At 36.9% G+C, this 24629-nt stretch overlaps 1 protein-coding gene across 1 annotated transcript; it reads left to right on the top strand.

Moving 5' to 3' along the window:
- Positions 1-11404: 11404 nt before the first annotated feature.
- LOC115428907 (transcription factor 19-like) lies at positions 11405-23859 on the top strand. The gene is made up of 5 exons (XM_030148155.1): positions 11405-11702; positions 15750-15919; positions 17624-18017; positions 19764-20265; positions 22452-23859. Exons 1-5 carry the CDS (start codon positions 11432-11434, stop codon positions 22792-22794), a joined length of 1680 nt encoding a protein of 559 aa, XP_030004015.1. The 5' UTR covers positions 11405-11431; the 3' UTR covers positions 22795-23859.
- The last annotated feature ends 770 nt before the right edge of the window (positions 23860-24629 follow it).

Raw genomic sequence — 24629 nt, 5'->3', positions numbered from 1 at the left:
GCTCAAGTACTTATTATCTTTTGATTCAAGGCAGAAAATTGCTGATAATAATTGAAAACCATTGATCCCTGAACCTAAGCTCGGTTAACTCTATTTTATTGTGAAAACACTTTATGACAGCAGACGTTGTCTTGGAGGTTACACCTGAGCAACACTCCTACTCTGAGATACACTATGTGGACAAAAGTATTTGGACATGTTGAATTCAGGAGTTTCTTTTCTAACAGGGGTCTGGGATACAAAACAATAATGATAAATGTCATAATATAGTGTTATATTCGGAAAAACATTATTGCATTGGTTTGTTTTGTTGATGTTTATAAACTATGTGGACAAAAATATTGGGACACATCATGGCTACAGCTGTAAGGTGTCCTGTTCATGCTGATTTGAGATATAAACATTAATATTTCCTTAAAGCTTAATGGGAGAGTTCTCTTTTTAAGTAACATGGTTAGTTGGGGTGGAAAATTATTTACAATCAGAGCATGAAATATTCTAGAAATTTAGAGGTAGAACATTTAAAATCAGTCATGGATAAAAAAAAAAAATAGATGTTAGAGAAATTAAGTAAAACCATCTTTGAGGCATTTTGGAAGCAAAGATAATTTAAACAAAACTAACCAATGCAATACAATGATATTTACCATAATATAAAACTATATTATAAGGTTTGTCATTATTGTTTTGTATCCCAGACCCCTGTTAGAAAAAACACCTGAATTCAACGTGTCCACATACTTTTGTCCACATAGTGTATATTATTCATAACTACACTACATATACTCCATCTGCTTTCAAGTATTTTTATCACGTCTTCCCACCATGATACTCACAGCACCTGAGAATGTTTTATACAGAAAAAAAAAAAAGAAAATGTTCGTACAAATTATGTATTATTTTCACAAAATAATGTTGACTTTGTGACCAATCTTCAGTAAATCATCCCGGACTGAACAAACCACACACTTTTCTTTTAAAGAACGAACACGCTTGAATACATTTCATCAACAGGAGTTTTTGTTGTGCCACATTTCGCACCAAAACGGCTTAGTCTCGCTAAAAAAAAAAAAAAAGCTTATATTTCCTCTTTAGTCTGATATTATAGCCTATACCTGCTGTCCCAGTGTATACCTAAGAGTTAGTGCAGCATGCTGACCTGTAGATTGCTTGTGGGACAGCAGGAGCGATGCTGGTAGGTAGTAATGATAGTAAGAATATAAATTGCACTTTTCTGTACAGCCGGCCTCGGTCCATTCGGATGTCATCAGTCTTTCACCTGTTGCCGGGGTCTGCCTCTGGGTTTCCATCACCGTCCAGCTGTCACTAAAGGAGTTCAGCTGAAGTGACAGTTGAAGGAAAATACCTGTGTTTTCTGGCTGTCAATCATCTATTACGCCTCTGATTTGCACAAAGGATGTATAGAACTGCAGTATGTATTCTATACATCCATCATATCTATGTATGTGCTTTGGGTGTTTGTAAGTGTAACAGTACAATTTTACACATTCACATTTCTATTTTTAACCCATAAAGACTCAAACCTCCATCGGTGATCAAAACCATCTACTGATCTAAAATGTTTAATAACTTCTGATCCACTAAACCTATCAATACATGTCAGTAATTGGTGTAAAATGCAGTTTGTCGTCTTTTCATGGTCATCAGATATGACCCATTTGGATGTTCAGATGCTCCATAGTTACCATGGAAACACTGTCATCTTCTACAACATTGATTCACCAGAGTTGGATCAATGACAGTGAATGGAGACGCTTGTTTTTATGTCCAGTTATTGATATATTTGCTGAAAAAGTCACTTTTTCTGCAGTTTTCTCTGTTTTTGATATAATAACCCTTACCTTTACTCTGAGCTTTAATGAACATCTACATCACAGGTGTCAAACATGCAGCCCGTGGGCCAAATCTGGCACTCCAAAGGGTCTGATGAATTTGTGAAATGCAAAAATGACACTGCAGATATTGTAAAGTAAAAGACGTACAAATGAATATGATCTAAAGTGGGTCATATCCTATCATAATTATCTATAAATGATGACAACTCTACAGTTTTCTCTTTGTTTTAGTGTAAAAAAAAAAAGGGAAATTACATGAAGATGTTGACATTTATAAACTATTCTTTCACAAAATATGTGACTAACCTGAAAAATAAGTGTATTTTTTGCCAATATTCTACCTATTACTAAATGTTTTGCGTATCTGTAGATCCACTGTGATCTGTACGTGTATAAGTGATAAACACAGGCATATTATTGTTAAAATTGCACTTATTTTTCTTAGGCCATTTCAGTTTGTTCATGTTTTTCACAATTTTACAGGATAGTCTGTAGATGTAAACATCTCCATCGTGTAATTTTACTTTTTTCACTGTAATTATTTGATTAGTCCGGCCCACTTCAGATCATATTGGGCTGAATGTGGCCCCTGAACTAAAATGAGTCTGACACCCCTGATCTACATGATCTGTAAATTAAACAACAGGAACATACATGATTTACACAAGGAAGATAATATTTCAATCAATGGAGATGAATCAGTTAAGAAAGGTTAAATATAGAGAAAAATTAATTTGGGAGCTGCCACAAAATAGCACTGGGTCTTTATGGGTTAAACAGCAAAATTAGCCGTTACCGTCTGTTTCTTCTCTCAATAATATTAACAGAAAGAATGAACAGGAAACTACAGGACAGTGAAAAACTCTCTGACCACCTTTAACTTTGTTGTTTTTGCCGGTTTAAACCCTCACAGCCCTAAACAGACACCAGTAACCAAAAGCATCCACTGATCTGACGTCTTTAAAAACTTCTGATCCACTAATCCTATACATACAAGTAAATAGTTAATGTAAAATGTAGTTTGTCATCTTTTCATGGTCATCAGATATGACCCATTGGGATGTTAAGAACACTGAAACACCGTCATTTTCTACAATATTGATTCACCAGTAAAACCCATGGAGTTTGATCAATGACAGTGGTTGTAAACACTTGTTTTATGGTCAGGTAATGATATATTTTGCTGAAAACTCACTTTTTCTGTGTTCTAAAAAAATAACCTTTGGATTTACTCTGACCTTTTATGAACATCTGCCTGATCAGTGAATTAAATATAAGAAAATACCAGAGTTTCACTGAAAAATGCATAATTCAGAAGATAATAGTACAATAAACGGTGATAAATCACTAAAATGCTTCTGAAAGTGGCCACAAAAAGATCCAGGTCTTAAAGGGTTAAAATGAGCAGATGTTTATTTCTCAGTCCCTTTTGATACTAGAACAACATACAGGAAGTATGTGCAGAGTTTTAAAAGCAAACAGAAAAACAGAACTAACTGGTTTGTACAGGCTGAAGTCAGAAATGTAACTGAAACTGTAACAAATGTTCGACATGTTGAATGATATCAGGCATAAAACATGAAAATGAAAAACGAATCACATATTTGAACAAAAGAGCTGAACTTTATTTATCCTGAGAATTAAATATTTGTGGTCATTAAAACTCTGTTAAAACAACAAACCCATGGTAGATTAAACCTTTTGCATAGGACTGAACAAAACAAACTTACTCGTATATTTTTGTTATTTTAAGCATATATGAATAAAATTCTTAGTATTTTTTATGTATGCATTTGCACAGTGGCGTATATAACAAATGTTATTATGTGACATGTCCGAAAAGTAATAATAAAAAAAAAAAAAAAAAGTTATTCAAATACTCTTTAATCATTAAAAGAGGAAAATGACAAACTACAGTAACTGACTTTCTTGTGTTATAATCATGCCATTCCCGTTTTGAATCAAACTAAACATGCAAATACAGATACTTTAAAGGGCATTAATCGGTTTTCTTTAAATAAAACTGATGTATTTGTTTAATTTCTCTTTTCATTCTCTCTAAAATGCAGAAAAGAGCCTCTTTCTCAGACATGAAGCTGATATTTAAAGGATTTAATCCAAAATACTGAGTGAAACAGTGGTTATTTCACTTTGATTAACATCATATTAATGTCTCTAAATGTAAAAACTATTTTTTGGAAACCCAGAGGCAGATCCTAATGCTTGTTTTAACCCATGGCTCAGTGAAGAGAAGTATTGTTATTGTCAATATTATTATTCAGTTGCTTGCTTCGCTTCTCACTGAATTTGTTTTGTGTCTGGATTTTTTTCTGTAATGGAATAATATTTCTGTTTTAACTACAGACAGAGATGACATGGGTTAGAATATTTCAGTATATCCTTATAGTGCTAGGACGACTTGTACTATAAAGGAGAATCTGCCTTTTTAACAAACATGAGATCAGACTTATACCTTCAGGATGTCTCATTTTGTTTCTTTTATAGAATATGTACTGTCTAGAATTACAAAGCCTGAGTTAACCCTAAAGACCCAAACATCCACTGGTGATCAAAACCATCTACTGATGTGAAATGTTTAATAACTTCTGAACTAGAGCAGCAACCGATTAATCGACTAGGTGCTTGAAGTCAATGCAAAAATTCCCGATTCGATTAATTGACTCGAATTGATTGAGGGGAGATATTCTATTGCAGTTTTCCTGAAATGAAGCTTCTTTGTGCGTCACAATAAGCGTCCGTGTGAAACACAACAGTGGAACCAATGTTTAACAGCAGAGAAAGGAAGGAAACAAAGTCTTTGATTCTGGAGAATTGTGGTTGAATGATTTTTTTGGATCACTTTGAGTCGATTAATCGGTTGCAGCTCTATTCTGAACCACTAATTCTATCAATCCATGTCAATAGTTGTTGTAAAATGCAGTTATTCATCTTTTTATAGTCATCCAATATGACCCATTTGGACGTTCAGAGGCTCTGTAGTTACCGTGGAAACACCATCATCTTCTACAACATTGATTCACCAGAGTTGGATCCATGACAGTGGATGGACACGCTGGGTTTATGCTCAATTAATGATTTATTTTGCGGAAAAAGTCACTTTTTCTTCAGTTTTCTCTGGTTTTGATACAACAACCCTCAACTTTGCTCTGAGCTTTAATGAACATCTACATGATCAATGAATTAAATATAGGAAAATACCTGATGTTCATTGAAAAAACACAAAATACAGAGGATTATGTCATAATAAATTATGATAAATCACTTAAGAAAACTTAAATATAAATAAAAAAATATTTTGAAACAGCCACAAAAGTAACACTGGGTCTTTATGGGTTAAATATACATTCCTGGAAAAAAAATTAAGAGACAACTGCAAATTTCCATACCTGAACCTCATTGATAAACACTGGAAGATCAGCACGAGGAATCAAACAAAGCCAAACTGCTTGTATTTCAGCTCCAGAAGCGGAAAAAAACAGGGAAAAAAATCAGTGTGAAAGACTGGAGCAGAATTTGCCAAGACACATGAAAGCTGTGACTGAAAATGAGGGTTATTGCACTGAGAATTAATTTGTGCAACATTCTTTTTGTGTGTTTTTTAATGAGTATGAACTTGTTTTCTTGGCATTGTACAACGTCTGGAAAGGCTGCGTTGTTTTCATTTTCTGCAAATAGATGATTATAGTTTATGCAGTTTGGGAGAAATGCTTCCAGTAGGTTTTTATAGAAGCAAAAATGTTCATTTTACTTCAAACTAGTGGTCTCTTACTTTTTTCCAGACCTGTATAAACTCTAAAAGTGGATTAAAACTGACACAGACAAAGAATGTATGCACGATTATTACTATTAATGTTTAGTTCCTCATACTGATGCACATTCCATCTTTTGTTTTCAGAACAGCATCAACCTTAACTTGCCTGTTTGCTGTTTAATTCTGCATATAAGTTCTGACTGATTTGTTGAAATATAGATGAACTTTGTCATGAATCAATCAACATGTTCAGTGAATGGAGGTGTGTATTCTTAACAACCACGCACACTTAGATGTGGAAGTGAAAGTAAAAGGAGATACCTGTGTTTTTTTAATCTGGTCGGTTTTTATCTGTTACCTATTTCTTTCACTTTTAATGAAATCTCACGTTGACATCTTAAACATGCCATCTTTGACTTTTACAATACTTCACTGTACTGTCAGGAACAAGCGACAACGCTCTTGTTTGCTCAAAGAATATGTCGATGATTATTTATATACTCTATAATAGGATTTTTTGTCATTCTGCACACTTTTGTAAAGCTTCTCTTTTTCTGTGATGAATGAATAATTCCAATTAAATGAATTTTCAACAGAGAATGAATTGAGAGCTTCAGTTTTGATCCTGCTTAATCTGAATTTCAGTGGAGGTTAACAAGACATTTTTAGATGATGTCAGGAAAGGAGTAGGTCAGTAGATCTGGGAGAGTCTTTTATTGTTTCCCTGATAAACCAGTTCAAGAGTTCACATCCTGATCTGAAAACTGAGCTCTTTAAAGACAAGGTCAGTGCTACAAGTTGAATAAATTTGTAATTTAAATGAGTGGACTCTATGATGTTCTTCACACTTCACTGAATGAAACTTGTCCCTGGGGCAAATATTGAAAAACAATTAAACAGTAAAGAAACAGTCATTATATCATTCTGAATCCATGGCCTATCTGTGAGCACTGCCTCTAAAAGCCTTACATTATTATTATTTTGTTCATGTATGTTGAGGTTCAGATAATATGACAATGGGTGTAAAAAGTAATAATGTATGCTGTGATAGTAGCGATAATTGGGGAAAAACTGGATAAAGTACAATGGAGCTATAATGACTTCCTGTTTCATGGAAAATTTTTGATATTCACATTGTTGTCATGGCAGCGGGTGCATTATTAACATCTGCACATGTTGAGACTTTGTCTGTAAACCTGGCATGAAAATCTGGAGCAGACTCCATAAAGAATGTTGAATTACCACTTCCTGTGTGCACTATGAAAGCTTGAAATTCGCTGCGCTGCCATGACAACGGCCTCAATACCGATGTGAAGTGTGTAAAATTTGGAGCAGATTGGATGAAGTACCTGAGAACCATTTGTTTTCACAATGAATAATAGAAACAATTTTTCAAAAAAAAGCCCAAATATTTCAAGCATCACCATGGCAACGGTGCTAGTTTTGCCCAGTATATTCATAATTTATCACCAATGTCTTTAGATGATACTGATTTAGTACGGATAGCGAAAATGGTCACAAAATAGCATAAATTAGTTATGTAGAGTACTGTAGAGGCAAATAAATAGATATTTTAACCATTAATATACATATTTTCACCAGAAATGCATATATTTGCACCATACACACACACATAATTGCACCACTATATATAGTTATTTGCACCACATATGCAAATATTTGCTCCATACAGATGTTATCACCTTTAATATAGCTATTTGTGCCACAAATAAATACTTTTGCACCATATATACAAATATTTTACCATGCATGTAGATATTTGTGCCATAAGTACATATATTTGCACCACATATAAAGATTTTTGTACCATAAATGCAGGTATTTGTGCCATATATACAGATATTTGTACAATAAATACAGATATTGGACCTTATATACAAATATTTGTACCATGTATACAGATATTTGTGCCATAAATACACACATTTGCACCATAAATGCAGATATTTGTACCATAGTACAGATATTTGGACCATAAATGCAGATATCTGCACATATATACACATATTTGTACCAAATATACACATATTTACACCATAAATGCAGATATTTGTATCTTATACAGATATTTCTGTCATAAATACACATATTTATGCCATATATACAGATATTTTGCCCACATATACAATGATATTTGCACCATATATACAGATATTTGTAATATATATACAGATATTGTACCTTATATACAGATATTTCTAATATACATAGATATTTTGTACCTTATATATAGATATTTGGCCCATAAATACACAGATATTTGCACCATATAGAGATACTTGTCATATATACACAGGTATTTGTACCTTATACACTTGTACCTATATACAGATATTTGTAGCTTATACACTTGTACCTTATATACAGATATTTGTAGCTTATATACATGCATTTGTACCTCATATACATATATTTGTACCTCATATACATATATTTGTACTTATATACATACTCTGTACCTCATATACATATTGTACCTCATATACATATATTTGTACTTATATATACATACATTTGTACTTATATACATATATTTGTACCTCATACATACATGTACTTGTACATAACCCTCCTTGGTGGACTCCAGCCCCAGGCCTGTGGGTCGACCCCGGGCCCCACACCCTCCTCCCTCGGGGCTGCTCCGCAGAAAGGCGCCCTGGCCTCGGGCCAATCAGGGCGGAGCAGGAAGTGACGTATGTTATAGCGCAAGGAAGCCCGGGACTGGCGCTAGTGGCGCGCCAAATTTCAAAGCACTTCCTCCTGGGAGGAAAGAAGAATCCCCGAAAAAGCGGAGAAGGACGGCGGAGAAAAACCCGTGAAAGAGTGCACTTTTCCGAAGCTGAGGAGTCGCATCCTCTGGTTGGACTTTGCGCAGAGTTTTTGCGGATTGACGCAGTCGTTGATGCGCAGTTTCTGGTGTAAGTGACTTTTCATTCCGTCCTGCATTGAAGGAACATCAGCTAGCTAAAGCCAACGGCTAAAAGCAGAATTCTGACTTGAACTCACTGCTGTCCGTCTTCTTTTGCCCTGCTGGTGTAAATATGTGCACCTTTATCCGCATGGTGGGTTTATTTGGCTGTAAATGTGTTCGGAGCTCAGCCGGGGTTCGGTGCTTTGTGTCCGGGTCTCATGATGTGTCATTCAGCCTCCATGCGGTTCACACACTGTTTACACTAATGTGGACAAAATGACAGACACACACTTTAAGACTCATTTACTTCACCTACAACAACCATACTGTGAAAAGAATCCACAACAAGTCCACTTCCTTCATGAAAACCTGCTTAAACTCTCAGATAAATTACCCATAATGCACCAGGAATGACCTATTGACAGTGTTCCTGTCATTCATAGTGTTTGTATTTATTTTACTGCTGCATTCAATGGTTCTATTTCATTTTCCTGCTGCACTTGTTAAAGTTTTTAACTGCTGTACATAAATTGCTGGGTAGATTATTTTATAACAAATTATTATATTCTATGAAATGACCATGTTTGTAGTGTTGCTGTCCGCTAATCTAAGAAGTTTATGACTGAAGTAGTTTATTTAGGCTAAGGAAGAGAATATTAAAGTCAGTGCATGAAGAGAAAAAGACAAAAGTAGTGGCACAAACATACTTTGCATTGCTCTCACATTGCAGAGTGTAGGGCTGGATGAGATATTGTGATTATTGAGGCTAATATTGTGATTTTTGACTTGAGATTGCTTGTTCTATTATTTTTAACCTTTATTATAACAGGTAAGATATTAAAATCAGCCTCTTATTTGAAATGTCGCCCTTAAGTGCCTGATACAGGAAAGAAGATAGGCTAAATCATTTAGAAAATGTCAAGGCAAACATAAAACCCCTATTACCATTTAAAAAAAAACGTAATTCTCAATAATAATTTCTACCTCTCTTTGGTAAATACAATAAATCACCATCCCACAGAGATTGTGTTTAGTTTTTTCAGTCATATCACCCTAAATCCTCCTAATCTGGACCATTTTTGTGATTACATAATTGCACAGGACGATTCTAAAATTGCAATTTGATTAATTCTGCAGGAGGAGATATATGAAGGAGCACGAAATGTGAATGATAAATGAAAGTACATGGGCGTCCTGGGTGTTGAATACAAAATGCATCGTATTAAAAACTAGTTATGTGTGTATTTTGTCTAGTTTTACATGTGTCTGGGATTGAGGTGTGACTATGTGGCATTTTACGTAAATATGACACTAGATCCTTCAGTGTTTGTATCTGAATTTAACAATGTGGGCTTCAACTAAAAACAGTATTATTATTATTATTATTATAACCTTTATTTAACCAGAAAAAAAAGTTAGAGTTAAAGAAGTTACACAAAATGGAAATCGCAGCCATACAGCTACACTAAAATAAATAAACACGATGAAAGTCAGAACTAAAAACAAACTTAAAACTTATAGAACCCTTTGTTTAAAAAGAAATGAGTTTTTTCAATGAAACTCAAATACATGTACAAATATATGTTGTCAGTGGTTGGTTTCTTTTGCTTTTTTAGTACATTTTGGTTCGATTTAAGCCTAATTTGTAGAAAATGTTAGAAAATATTGGTTCTGCAATATATCGTGATATTTAATTTCACAATACTGTATGTATTGTGAAATGCAGATATGGTGGAGGTTCATTTTTGTTTTTTGGTTTTCTTTATTATTTATATCTTATTTATTATTATTTAACACGGTTTTATTAAATAATAGTTATTTGAAGCATCCTAAAAGCACGTTTTACTGTCTGAGAGTGGCTGATGTTAGTTTATTTGGAAACTAGGAGAATTAGAACAATTTTGTGACATAGCATTAGATCCTGTTCTGATCAAATAAAAGTGTCTTTAGTATTTGTGCATATTTCTGGTGTAATTCAATTATTCCAGGAAATAATGTTTAAAAAAAAAAAGGAACAAACAAAAAATTGCCTTTTTAACAGTATCAGGATATATCGTTTCGTGATCATAGGATTGTGATTTGTATCGCATCGCCAGATTCATGCTAATACACACCCCTACGAATCTGAGTGTCGTGTTATCCTCGAACTCTTTTGTAAACACAATTCAGCAAAAGTCGTGTTTTCTGAATGTATTTTTCTGTTGTTTTTCTCTCAGATCAGACATCAGACAGTCCTCAGCCATTACATCCTGTCAGATTTCCCACCAGTGAGACGATACCCTGGGATTTTAAACTCAGTCCTCCATGCAGACTCATCTGACCCATGTTAGACACAGGAAGTCATTTAAGTCGCAGCTGTCAGGGTTACTTTTCATGATTTGAGTGTCTGTCGCACCTGAAGAATTAGCAGCGGTGTAACAAACGGACTGGCCACATTACTAAAGCTTTTTATTCTCGTGTACACCGTCTTCAAGCCTCCACTCCGCAGGGGGATTTAGTCTGTTTGAGCTTAGGTCTGTAACAGAGTGCAGAATCTCATTTCCACACTTCACCAGCTTATATAGTTCTCCATATCCTCTTTATTTATTCATGTATTCACAGCAGGGCACAAGTCATCAGCTTCCCATACTAATGCAAATACCTGTTGCTTGTACCTGCCTGTAACCTTCACTCAGAGCTTTTAGACCATTTGTGAATATTTTATCTCTCCATATAACTAAATGCTTGCACTCAACACTCACTGGTCAAACACAATGTATTAAGTTCAACTCCAGACCAGTAGCTTTAATCGTATCCCACAATGGATCACAGCCTCCTGTAATTCGGGGCCCGTCACAGGTTGGGGGTGTCAGACAATCAGACCCTTCAGTCATGTTGTCCGAGGTGCAGCCGTGTTTCCAGCTGCTTCGGATCGGGTCGTCGGGCGGGGACTCGGCGCGGGATCTGTACACGTTCCGGCCGGCGCTGAGCCAGTCGGTGTTTCGCCTCGGGAGGGCGGCGGAGCTGTGCGACGTCACTCTGGACTCCGCATCCGTGTCCAGGATCCACGCCGAGCTGCACGCCGAGAGGGAGGGGAACTCTGATGATGTGGTGTCACAGGAGGAAGGATGGAGGGTCCACGTCAAGGACCGGAGCAGCCACGGTGAGAACAGGGGCCATTCATGAACACGACTACCAAGGTTATAATAGTTTAGGATTTTTCATCATAGTTTAGTTTTATTTAGTTTTTTTTTTTCTCTAATTCAGTTAGTTTGAATTCATTTTTAGAGCTGGTTTGCTAGTTTTTATTAGTTTTAGTTTTTTTGGGCGACACGGTGGTGCAGTGGATAGCACTCGTACCTCACAGCAAGAAGGTCCTGGGTTCAATTCCAACACCGGTCGATGGGGGTGGGACCTTACTGTGTGGAGTTTGCATGTTCTCTCTGGGTACTCCGGCTTCCTCCCACCATCCAAAGACATGCACTGATAGGTTAACCCAGGGGTGTTAAACATGCAGGTCAAACGCAGGATGAACTAGTGAAATACAAAAATTACACTGAAGATATAAACAATCAAGGATGTCAAAATAAATGTAGTTCAGTTCCATCTAAAGTGGGTCAGACCAGTAAAATACTATCATAATAAAGTATAAATTACGAAAACCACATATTTTTCTCTTTGTTTTAGTGTAAAAAAAAGTAAAATTACACAAAAATGTTAACATTTACAGACTAGCCTTTTACAAAAAATGTGAAAAACCTGAACAAATATGAACAACCTAAAATGTCTTAAGAGATTTGAGAGTAATTGTACCAATATTCTGTCTGTTATTAAATGTTTTGTGCATTTGTAGATCCACTGTGATCTGTACGTTGTAATGAACATGTAAAAATGAGAAGCTGAGGCCCAATAATGGCATAAATTGTAAAACTTGCACTTTTTTTCTTAATAAATTTCATTTTGGTCATGGTTCATGTTTTTCCATATTTTTTTAAAAAGATAGTTTGTAGATGTAGAAATTTTGATAGTATAATCTTACTTTTTTCTCTCTAAAACAAAGAAATTAGACATACAAATTTTGGAATTGATATTATTTGTGTATTATTATGTTATTATTTTAATGATCCGGCCCACTGCAGGTCATATTGGGCTTTATGTGGCCCCTGAAATAACATAGGTTTGACACCCCTGGGTTAACCGGTTAATCTAAATTGTCCATAGGTGTAAATGTGACAGTGATTGTTCGTCTCTATATGTTCAGCCCTGTGATGAACTGGTGACATGTCCAGGGTGTACCCCGCCTTCGTCCATAAGTAGCTGGGATAGGCTCCAAGTGACCCCCCCATGACCCTAGTGAGGATACAGCAGGTTCAGAGAATGAATGAATAAATGAATAGTTTCAGTATTATGTTTAGTTTTTCATATTTTTTATCTTCCTCGCTGTCGTATTCCCATAAATCCCAGACAGGACTCTGCTGCTTTCTCCCAGCTTTAGTCTCCATGTTTCCAGGTGGAGTGGGGATGAGAAGCAGACTCTAAACAACAAGTGACGGACCGTTAAGTGTCGTATGGTGCCGCCAGCTAAAATTGCTCAAGCGAAATAAATCGATTTCATATCAGTCCCACATTAACAAAGACAAAAACGAAGGGAATTTTATCCATAATTTTTACACGTTTTGGTTAGTTTTGTAAGCACACAATACAATTTCAGTTATCGTTTTTTCTTTTAATTATAGTTTTTATTCATTTCCTTTAATGAAAATGTTTTTTCAATTCTAGTTTTTGTCGTTTCCTTAGATTTCGTTAACAATAATAACCTTGACGACTACACGATACTTAACTCATGACCTCAACAGCCACCGCAGACGAAAAGCATCTACTGATCTAAAATATTTAATAACCTTTCAGCCACTCATCCTATCAGTTCATGTAAATAATTCATGTAAAATGCACTTTCATCGTCATTAAACACATACGCATTCGTCAGTCTCTGTATTAAGATCCAACCTGGGTATATGTGAAGTATGTACAGCAGGAAAAACTAAAGTTTCAGGGAAAAAGACCCCTTCTATAAAGCAAAGTGGTCATATTTAGTGCGACCTCCCTTTGCACTTAATGTGTCTTTAAACCTTTTGTTTAGACAATATGAATATATTGTGTACCAGTAACAAATCTGGTGGAAATAAGCAAAATGAGCCAGAAATTGAGGGGAAAAAAATCAACATGAAGCAAAAATGAACACAAAAAAACAACAAAATGAACAAGTTAATCACAAGTTGAATGAGATAATGAGCAAAATGAGTAAAAATTTGCAAAATAATCAACAAATTTAACAAAAATAAAAAAGTAGTTAACAAAATAATCAATAAAATACACAAAAATGAGCAAAATAATCAACAAATTAATGAAAGTGAACAAAATGATCAACAAAATGAACAAAATAATCGGGTTTCATTCATCGTCATCTATAAATCCAAAGTGATCGTATTTAGTGCGACTTCCCTTTGCACTTAACATGTCTTTAACCCTTTAGTTCAGACAATATGAGATTTATGGCATTAATTTTCTGATGTTTTATTCAACACGTCAGATATTTCTAAAAGTTTGTGCTACTTCTTTTCATGGGGTCGGAGGTCACACTAAATAGTGACTTTAACCTTAACAACACGTTTAGTTCAGTTACTTTTGCACTGTATATGTATAAGTCTAAACAAGCCTGCTGTTAACTGTGAAATTTCCCCATGGTGGGATAAATGAAGTCTTGTCTTACCTCTTATCTGAAGCCTAAACAACCGCTAGCGACCAAAAACATCTACTGATAAATATTTAAAACCTGTTGAAGCACTAATCCTATTAATACATGTAAATAATTGATGTAAAAGGTAGTTTGTCATTTTTTCATCTCCATCAGATATAGACGTTTAGAGGCTCCATAGTATATCGTCTGTAACATTTGATTTAGTGACAAAACCAGTGGAGTTTGACCTGGATAAAACATAATAAATGGTGATACATTAATAGTTACTAAAATAATGATTGTTTGTCAAAATAGTTGGTGATTATGTTAATAGTTCATACATTATAATAAATCAACTCATCTTTGCAGCTCTGTTCCACACAATTAATGCTCTCTGAAATGTAAAATTGTGACTTTGTAAAAGAGATCAGACAAACAGAGCGCGTCTCTTGGCGTTTGGAGCTGCACAGTCGGGAAATTATTTGGCAAAAAAGCCACAATTTACATAATAAAAATCAAGCTGGGTTTGCCCAAATGTCAAATATTATGTGAAAATCTGAGTTTGGAAATTAAGAGTTTGGGAAAGTGTGTAATATTGAGATAAATAGCCTATCAACATAAAAACATTAAAATGACTGAACATTTATTAACCTTCCTATTCGTCCTCTAGTTTAATGTGAAATCTGACCCTAAATAATGTTGAAATACTGCTTAAATTATGCTTCATTTGCCCTGACGGTCAGTTTAAAGGCATTTCTAAAAGTTTTTATATTAGAGGTTTTTACTGGAACTCTCCATCATTTCTAAATATGTGTAATCTGAGTCATCTGATGAATAATCGTACTGTATCATCCCCCAAAGAACCGTAGGTCGACCCCTAATATGTATGTGGTAGTCGTATATCTTCTTATCTAAGTATACTCCAAACCTGCGGAGCAAAGGAGCCGCTATAAGGTGAGGGTGGAGATTAAGAGTAAAAAGTTCACTTAAGGGCGATGGACTGTGTCTGACAGCCTCCAAATCTAAACTGTGCTCTTACCGCCTAATTTTTCAAGTAATTTCACAGTCTGTTTCACACATTTTTCATTTTTGCCATTAAAATTACATCTTAGTATTCAAAGTGCATTTCTCATTTTGTGCTGCGCTGTCATGGCCGTTTGATTGCCTCGTAGCCTTCCCGCTCCCCAATTCTAGGTCCATTTCACAGACTGTTTTACATTTTCCCTCAATTCTGGAAGCTGTAAACACACTGAGAGGCGGCAAATGTCAGTATTTTGCAGATCTGCTTGCTGATTATTCTCCCTTGTTTGCAACACGTTAGAATAAAAGGTTGTTTGTTGCATTAAAAGTTCTCTGATGATCTGGTTCTGCAGTAGGCGACGTGTTTGGACTCATCATAAAAGTGTGTTCTGTCACGACTTTCATTCGGCCGTGGTTAAACCAGAGCTAACTTCAGAGCTGTTTCGTTGCTAGGCACCTGGGTCAATGAGGTCCGCCTCCAGCCAGGCATCCAATGGGAGCTCTCGGATGGCGACACGCTGGTCTTTGGCGGACAGTCTGCTCCAGGGAGCCCAGAGTTTTACTTTCTCTTTCAGAAAGTCAAAGTTCGCCCCCTGGACTTTGATGCTATCACAATTCCTAAGGTAATACTTTATCCATCTGTGCAGTTTGAAGAGTACAGTTACAGACTTGCATAAAATGTCATCTTGTGTTATGTTTTTAAGACTATTTTTGGGTCATTTCTTCAGTCGAACTCCATCCCCTCAGCTCAGTGTGTCTGAATAAATCATGGACTCTCCTGTTTCATAGAAATACTGTGGAACTGTGCATCTGTGCATTTTCTGCTTTAATGCACTGTATTTAAGAGCGATTAAGGAGGCATATGGGGATTCAGAAATGCAGATCAGACTGTCTGAAGTGGTAACATTTTGTTCTAATTTCACAGCTGTGGAAACGGAATAAAAACAGTTTTTTACCTGTTGAGCACAGAAATGTGTTTCTTTACCATTTAACCAGTTCAGTCAAGTGTAGACAATGCAAATATGAGCGAAAAGGCCTAAAATACATTAGCTTATCAGAAACAAAGATTATCATCTTCAAACTAGAGACTGAACAGTAAAACGATAAGATTAGATGAGATGGTACTTCAGGTGTATGTGCTGCTCAGTCATTCATCAATAAAAAAAAAATAAAACATGTCAGTTCAAACACAGTGAAAGTAATTGAGCCACAATAATAAATAACAATGAATGCACAATTAAAATATAATTTGGAATTATAATTTCTCATTTTGAAATCTGAATGTAGAGTGTTGCAGTAAAACATAGATTTGAATTCTAAATGTGAAAAATAAATTGCTCTCTTTGCACATATAGACTCACCAGTAAAGTCCATAAGTCCTTATTATGTAAGTTATTTATTGACAAATTCACTTTCATTGTCATTTAAATGAAACTTACACTAGGAAACAATCTGAATGTGTTGATGGTGTAACGTTTAACCTATCAAATGATGTTAGATTTGTGTAAATTTTCTGTAGTTAATCCAGGGTTTGTGGACATTCAGACTCACAGATCAAATTGTAAAGAAAAAGTCAAATTTTTCCGTTTCCATCTTCAAAGTTTAGACTCAGATCAGTAAAACTCTTTGCATATCCGTGAAAGAGATATGTGCGTAGGAGATGAAAGAGTGGGTCCAATAATTTCTAAAACACTCCCACACAGTGTTAGGCTGTCAGTGTAAAACCTGACATAAAACACATCCTTGCCTCACGGACACTGTACTAGGTCAGTAATTCTATCACTACCGTAACGTTATAATTGATGCATCAAACTAGAAAAAAAATACAAATATGTTCTTGTGATAGAACCATTCATGAGTTCACATATGTCATGCAATAATCCTGCAATAACAATATAATATTTATCAAAATATACTGTTTCCATACATACTGTTAATACTGTGTCTATTAATATTTTATGTGTATTTAACTTTTTTTCTACTCGAGGTTTATTCTTATTTTGCTTTTGTTAAATTGTATATTCTACTTTCTTATCTTATTTTTTAGGTTTTGTAATTTTATACTCACTTTATTTCTTATTTTCTGAAGTATTGTTTTTTTTTTATTAACAATGTTGCACTGACTGGTGTAGCGCTCTTAATGTCACTGCACACAATTTCTATTCTATTCTATTCTATTCTATTCTATTCTATTCTATTCTATTCTATTCTATTCTATATGTAATTCTTCACAAACTATTAAATGACACATGCACCACCAAACAGTCCTTTTTGGTCACAGGTGTAAGTTGTACCTCCGTTTCATCGTTGTTTCTTTGACTCTAAAGGCGGGAACGTTCTCCTCTGACATCCGGGATCGGATCAGAACCAACCTGGATCGTAAAGTCGCGGCTAACCTGGACCTGTCCAAGCTGTCAATCAACCGGGCCACGGTCATCCTCAACTCCATCGGCAGCCTGAGCAAGATGAAGGGTAGCGCCTGGACCTTTAAGAGGAGCCACAGCCACGAGGGGACCGTCTCCGACCCCGGCTCCTCGTCCTCGCCTCCCCTCGCCGTGGGCTTCTCCTCCCTGCTCCCTCCCTCCACACCTCCAGCCTTCTCCGCTGCAGTGTCAGTGCCTTCAAACAAATCCCTCCCCGCTGCCTCCAGGAGCAGGAGGAAGTCTGCTCACACGGTTCTGCTGGAAGACGACAGTTCAGACGAGCCCAGGAGTCGAGGAGGTGAGTGAGGATCAGCGGAACCGTGAAACGGACACTACGATGACCCACGGAGGGTTAGATAAACACATGGAAGCTGGTGGTTTATTATAGGAAAGAAGGGATTTAATACACTTAGAAAAATGTAGGTGTGTGAAAGTAAAAGCAAGTTTTATAAAGGTGTTTAAGAGTTGTCAGCAGTGTTTACCCTTTAGGCAGTAGAGTTTTTTATTACAGTTTAATATTAAGATTTCAAAATGCTGTATCTTGGAAGTGGTTGGAGATAAAGTCATACTGTAATGAGAAAAATATTGGGTATGATCTAAAGCACCGGTGTCAAACATGCGGCCCGGGGGCTAAATCTGGCCCGCCAAAGGTTCTATTCCGGCCCATGGGATGAAAGAGCGAAAATTAACCTGAACAGTCAAGGTTGTCCAAATCATTTTGGTTCAGGTTCCACATACAGACCAACATGATCTCAAGTAAAAATAACAACACAATAACCCATAAATAATGACAACTACAATTTTTCTTTGTGAAAAATTATGTGGAAAAAATTTAAGTGAAAAAATAACATTACACTGTGAAAATATTTATATTTATAAAACGATTCTTTCACAATAAAATGCAAATAGATGCATAAATAAAAACAAAGATGAACAACCCAAAATGTGCAATTTTAACAATACTCTGCCTGTCACTAAATGTTTTGTGCATTTATGGATCCACTGTGTTCTGTAGTTGTGTTAATAATAAGATCTAATATTGTAGTAACTGTTCAAATTTTAGTTCCAAACTCCAAAATTTTAACAATATTCTGCCTGTTACCAAATGTTTATGTAACACTGTGTGTAATGCATATGTATAAATAATAAGTCCAGGCATAATATTGTTAAAATTGCACTAATTTTTCAAATGAAATTTCTGTTTTTTTCAGGTTATTCACATCTTTTTTGTAAAATGTAAATATTTTCATATGTAATAGGGGTTTTTTTGAACTAAAACAAGAAGAAAAACTTGGATTTGTCATTATTTATAGTTAAGTCATTATTTTACTGGTCTGGCCCACTTGAGATCAAATTGGGCTAAATATGGCCCCTGAACCAAAATGAGTTTGACACCCCTGATCTAAAGGGAGTGAATTTACTCATCTAATTTGCATATTGTGGTGTAACAGGGTGGCGGCCATATTGGATTGCGTAACTTTTAGTAAAATTGAACTTTGAATGTTTTTACATGAAAGTTTTTTTTCATCTCATCTTTAAAGTACATTAACTTAAACATTAGTAGAAAATAAAATGTATTAAGTTTTCGTAGCTTTTTAGCCAAAGCAGCTGAGTAGCGGGTGTTGTATACTCACTATACTCGTTGTGATTACAACTAATGAAGGAACAGAGACCAGTGAGAGTCACACATGTGCATGTATCTCCGTTTGAGTTCAGTAGAGAATACACTGACATGAGATTAACACAGAGGGGAGGAGCATAACTGTGTACTTGGGGTCTCAGTACACAACAATGGGATTATCAGTAGTTTGTGAATATTTTATATCATGTGTTCTTTCATCCTTCCCTGTTTTCTGCTTCTATAAACCATTCCTCATAAAATATGGAAAGACTAAAACTAGTCCATTCTGAAAACTCAAGTGACTTGTAAAACTGGAATCAAAAACCCAATCTAGAGCAAATAAAAGCTAATGAAAATGTAAACAAAAACAGAAATTGATGTGTCAAGACTCGAGTTCAAATCAATCTTTAATTTCTGAAACAGCTCTGGGAGGAGTCGTGGAGGACGGACAGAGGGCGAGGGGGAAGAAGAGGCGGCGACTCTACAAGTCGGAGTCGGAGGGTTTCCACTCGCCTCAGGCTTTGCCGCTGCAGAAACACAGTGAAGTCAGGCGGCCCCTGGAGGTCAAGCCCTTCCCCGTGGGCATCAGGACCATCGGCAGCTTCCACGGAGCCATGACCAACAGCCGACTGAACCACCACCTGCTGCACGTGAACCACGCCGCCCCCGCCGGACACAGACAGGAAGTGGAGACCACGTACCGGGTCCAGACCGTCATGCACGGGAACATCACAGCCTTCAGACAACAGAAAAGCGCCCACAGCTCCCCGTCAGCACCCAGGGGCAGGCGGAGGGCCAACAGCTCCCCAGTCTTCTCCCCCCTGGTGGTCGGAGGGGAGAACTACAGCCTGGCCTCACCCTCGGTGAGGATCCGGACTGAGGACAGAGGGAGGGTGCAGTTCAACAGGTTCCACCACCAGACCAGGTACACTATCAAACATGGTTCTATTCCATCAGAGAAGCCTCGTATAGATGCACATGACTCTAACTGTGGCATTTAATGACATTTTCTAGAAGTGTTTTCTACTCTGCTGTTACTATAAAGACCATTATGAATTAACAGCATGTGTAAATTCTGACTTAACATATAGATGCAGATGTAATTAACCAACTCTGTCATTAACCCAGTGTCCTATAATTACATAAACTATGTCAAAAGTAGAATCACATTGCAGTGATGGATTAACAGAGTATCTTTTACTCAAGCATCATAATAAGGAAATTCAAGTATCTGAAATTTGAACTTGACTGGGGTTAAGTACAAATTTGAGATACTTCTACTTAATTATTTCCTTGTTATGATACTTTATAGTTCTGTTCCACTACACCTCCAGAGACCTGCCTCTGCATCAGACAGGCCTCCTCCTCGCCTGTTTTTAAATCTCTTCTTATAACCCACCTGTTCTCCTTGGCCTTTTAACACTCGTGCAGTGTTGGTATTTTGTTTGTGTTTTTATATTTTAACTTGTTTTATTTAACTATTTTTATTTGATTTTAATGGGTTTTTTAAATGCTTTTATTAATTTTTATTGTGCTTTTAGTCTCCTGTACAGCACTTTGGTCCACTGTGGTTGTTTGAATTGCTTTAAAAATAAACTTGGATTGGATTAGAGACAAATATTGTACTCCTTACACTAAATGATTTTATATGACACATTTAGTTCCTTGTCAGGTGAATATTTTACACATTCAATACCACTAATGAGATAAGATCAGTAGTTTCTGCTCTTCTTCTTTTACTCTAAATTATTTCCTTTTCAATAAATGTTCAGATCATCCGGTATCTTACTGAAAATGAATCCCTTGTCTGACAACTTTTTCTCATCTTTCTTCTCCCATTGATCATGTGATTTATCCAGTGTCCCTTTGTTAAAACTGGACATAAAGTCTTTCAAACAGCCTCAAACTGAAACAACAGAAACACAAACATATAATATCTGAAACGTCTGAAAGTATAGGACAGGAGACTTTTCAGCTGGTATTTGATTTGGGTTATATTTACCATCAGTGCCTCAAAAATCTATTTCTATTTGTACACATATGAAACGCACAGAACTAAAAGTCTTTATTATCATTGTACTTTGCAGATACAACAAAATTAGTAGAACCTTAAAGACATTAGAAGTATAAAATACTGATAATTTTTTAAAAAGTATAATGTATAACTGCTGCAAAATGGCAAATGCAGGGAGAATCTCAAGTCTGTCAATCACACTCGAAGGTAAATATTTGTACAAAATAAGTCATGGAATAAAACCAGAGTCATTTCCAGACGCTCTGCTTCTTCATGTCTGTGTCTGACTGACAAACAGTAAAACTGTAGTTGTATTAAAGCAGTGTTTTTCAGCCTTGGGGGGGGGGGGGGGGTCGCCTGGAATTCAAATAGGGTCGCCTAAAATTTCTAGTAATTAATAAAAAAATTTAAAAAATTACTAAGAAAAAATATATGGTAAGTTGAGAGGAACAATCACAATACATAAAAGACATGACAAAGTGTGAGTCTGAAACTGAAACACTGTGGTTCTGTTTATCTGTCAAATGTTCATTGTGGTCAGTTTCAGATGCTGCAGCTCTTTCATAATTCATATTCTCAGTTCTTGTTTGTTCAGTATTAATTGTCAGCTTTGGAAATCCAAGATGGACTGACTGTACATGTCCTGACTGAGGAAAATAAAATTCTCACTTTGTGCAGTAATCTACACCTGGATTTACTGCCTCCGTCCATAATAATATACATTATATAGACTAAATGTCATCTAAAATTAACCTTTATTTGCAACATAGTAGAGCAAACCATTACATGATCAAAAACAAGTTAATTTTAGCAAAAAAAAAATGTCTGTGTTTTGAATGTCTGGGGTCACCAGAAATTTGTGATGTTAAAATGGGGTCATGAGCCAAAAAACGTTGGGAACCACTGTATTAAAGTGTGGCCTAATACTTTCCCTTCTTGGAGCATTAAAAAGGTCTTACAATTCCTTACTCTTGTACTTGTGCAGATAACCAGTATTTACTGCAGAATGTAATCCTTTGTAATTACAAGCCCATTAAACTGTCCTGCTCAGTCTTTCCTTTTAATCTTACAACTCTTCTTCTTTTATTTTTTTGCAGTAAACGTCGGGGGCGGCCCAGAAAACACCCCCTCCCTCCCCGCCCCTCGTTGCCCTCTCCATCCTCCTCCTCTTCCTCATCCACCTCCTCAGCCTCGTCTTCCTCCGGCTCCTCCTCCTCTTCCTCCTCAGACGACGACGATGATGACGATGATGAGGAGGAAGTGATGGGCGGCGGCGTGGAGCCGTGTGCCGCCCAGCGGTGTCGGCTGCCCCAGCAGGACACGGTGCAGTGGATCCAGTGCGACGTGTGCGACGCCTGGTACCACATAGACTGTCTGCACATCGACCGCAAGAAGCTGCTCCGCGACCCCAACGCTGACTTCCACTGCGGCTGCCGCTGACGTTGGGCGGCGAAATGAGCCAAATCCTCGGATACGTTTATTTCTTCTTTGCTCCAAGTCGGGTTGATTGTTCTAATGGTCACCGCATCGACGATCAGCCCTGAAACAAGAGTTCACACACTTTTTTTTACATCCAGCCTGCCTCTGTCATCACATTCTGGTCTTTTATGGCTCAGGCTTTGGATAAAATGGAACTGAAAAGGTCCGGTTTTATTGGAGTGTGAGTAGGGCTGGGTAATATCCAAAAACATGCAACCAAAAAACTGTGGTTTAAACACTGATTCCTGAAAAGTAGTCGCTGAAAATCCTTTTGCACAAAAAGAAAATGACAACATAATACATGCCCTTGGTGCTAGTTTTCATCTCCTATGCATTTATACACTTAAATCAAATTCATAGAGTAAAAAAATATGAACAGATTTACTAAAAATACTTGCATTTAAATTATGTTTCATTTCTTTATTTGTGTGTTTCTGCACCGTGGGATTTTCCATTAAAACGAGTTCAACAACATAAAACGCACCTATTTTCCGTGACCTTGGAACACAATAGAGAGAAATAAAAATGTATAAAAGCATAAAATTGCAGAAGCAGTGGCAGAAAACATAAGGTTCTGTCATGTTCTTAGGATGAATTGAAATAGTTTTGGTGCTTTGTGAAGCTCTGGTGGAACAAATGAGACTGGTGTTTGTAACAGGCAAAATAGTCACCAGCATTAATGGATATTTGTACAGTTCTGCTTTTAACTCATGGGTGGATGAGATTTACTCACTGAAATTTGGAATTTGTGATGATATAAGGATGTCAGTCTGGGCTGTAGATGTACTAAGTTTATTACCCAGCCCTACAGGTGGGAAAGGATGAGTAACCTCTAACTGTACCTGTCTGTGGCCGGCCTGTGCTTGTCAGGAAGAAAAACGAGGCTGCCATGTCTGGAGTCTTTCTCAGCGCAGCCTCTTTCACCATTTTTCAAACCTTCAGTGGACCTTTAGTCTTCTGTCCAAGTTGTTACCGCGGCCAAAAAAAACCCACTCACCCCGTAAACGAAAACTCCGCCGGGTTGGTCGATCCCCACCTGAGCGACGACAAGAAATGGATGAAATATTTTGGTGCAGCTTTCCGGGACGGCAGCAGCTGTCTGCGAGCGGCCGTGTTGGGTTTTTCTTGACAATTAAAAGCGAGGAGACGTGTCAGCAGGCTTCCATCGCCGCTGCTGATGAGCGGCGCTCTCGGGACACTAATCAAACATTTCAAGGCACTTCTGCTGCAACAGCTGCTGGATTTTAGGGGGGAAAGTTGTACCGGGGGACAGTTTGAAGACGTCTGAGGGGCCGAGTGTGGCTGAAGCAGTTCTGGAGGACTCATTACCACTGAAAATACCCACTGATGTGACGGGATAAAGAGACTCGGAGATGGTCTTACGGGGTGAATCCGGACGACGCTCGCTCTCCGCCTTCATCCTCCGACGACTGAAGTTTCGGGCCAAAGTGGACGTTTGTGGTGGAACAGATGATCTTTACTCAGGCTCTGTTCTTCAAGTGGAATCAAATCAAACTAGGTGTAGAAATCCAAATTCTTATCCTGACTCAAGCACCTTCTCCTTTATTTAACATAAAGTTTCCACTTAGATTTGCTCACCAGGATCGAAACCAGATAAACAAATGAGCAGTTAAAAGCCTGCGCTGCTGGAACAGTCTCCTCGATAGCTCCGACTGAGCCGCTCTCATGATGGTCGCGGTTAAAAATGTCGTTTCTTTGGATTGATTTAGTGATGGTCTGTTTAGTGTACAAGCATCTGCTACTACCACTAGACCTGCAGCTGCTTTAGGTGAAGG

This window comes from Sphaeramia orbicularis, chromosome 11 (assembly GCF_902148855.1).
Source record: "Sphaeramia orbicularis chromosome 11, fSphaOr1.1, whole genome shotgun sequence".
Lineage (NCBI taxonomy): Eukaryota > Metazoa > Chordata > Actinopteri > Kurtiformes > Apogonidae > Sphaeramia > Sphaeramia orbicularis.
Note: the sequence above shows the minus strand (reverse complement) of the source record. Positions and strands in the feature narration are given on the sequence as shown.

Coding starts and splice junctions, on each gene's coding strand:
- LOC115428907 (XM_030148155.1), top strand. CDS start 11,432: ATGTTGTCCGAGGTGCAGCCGTGTTTCCAGCTGCTTCGGATCGGGTCG. Junction 15,920..17,623: donor ATGCTATCACAATTCCTAAG/GTAATACTTTAT, acceptor TTGACTCTAAAG/GCGGGAACGTTCTCCTCTGA. Junction 18,018..19,763: donor CGAGCCCAGGAGTCGAGGAG/GTGAGTGAGGAT, acceptor TTTCTGAAACAG/CTCTGGGAGGAGTCGTGGAG.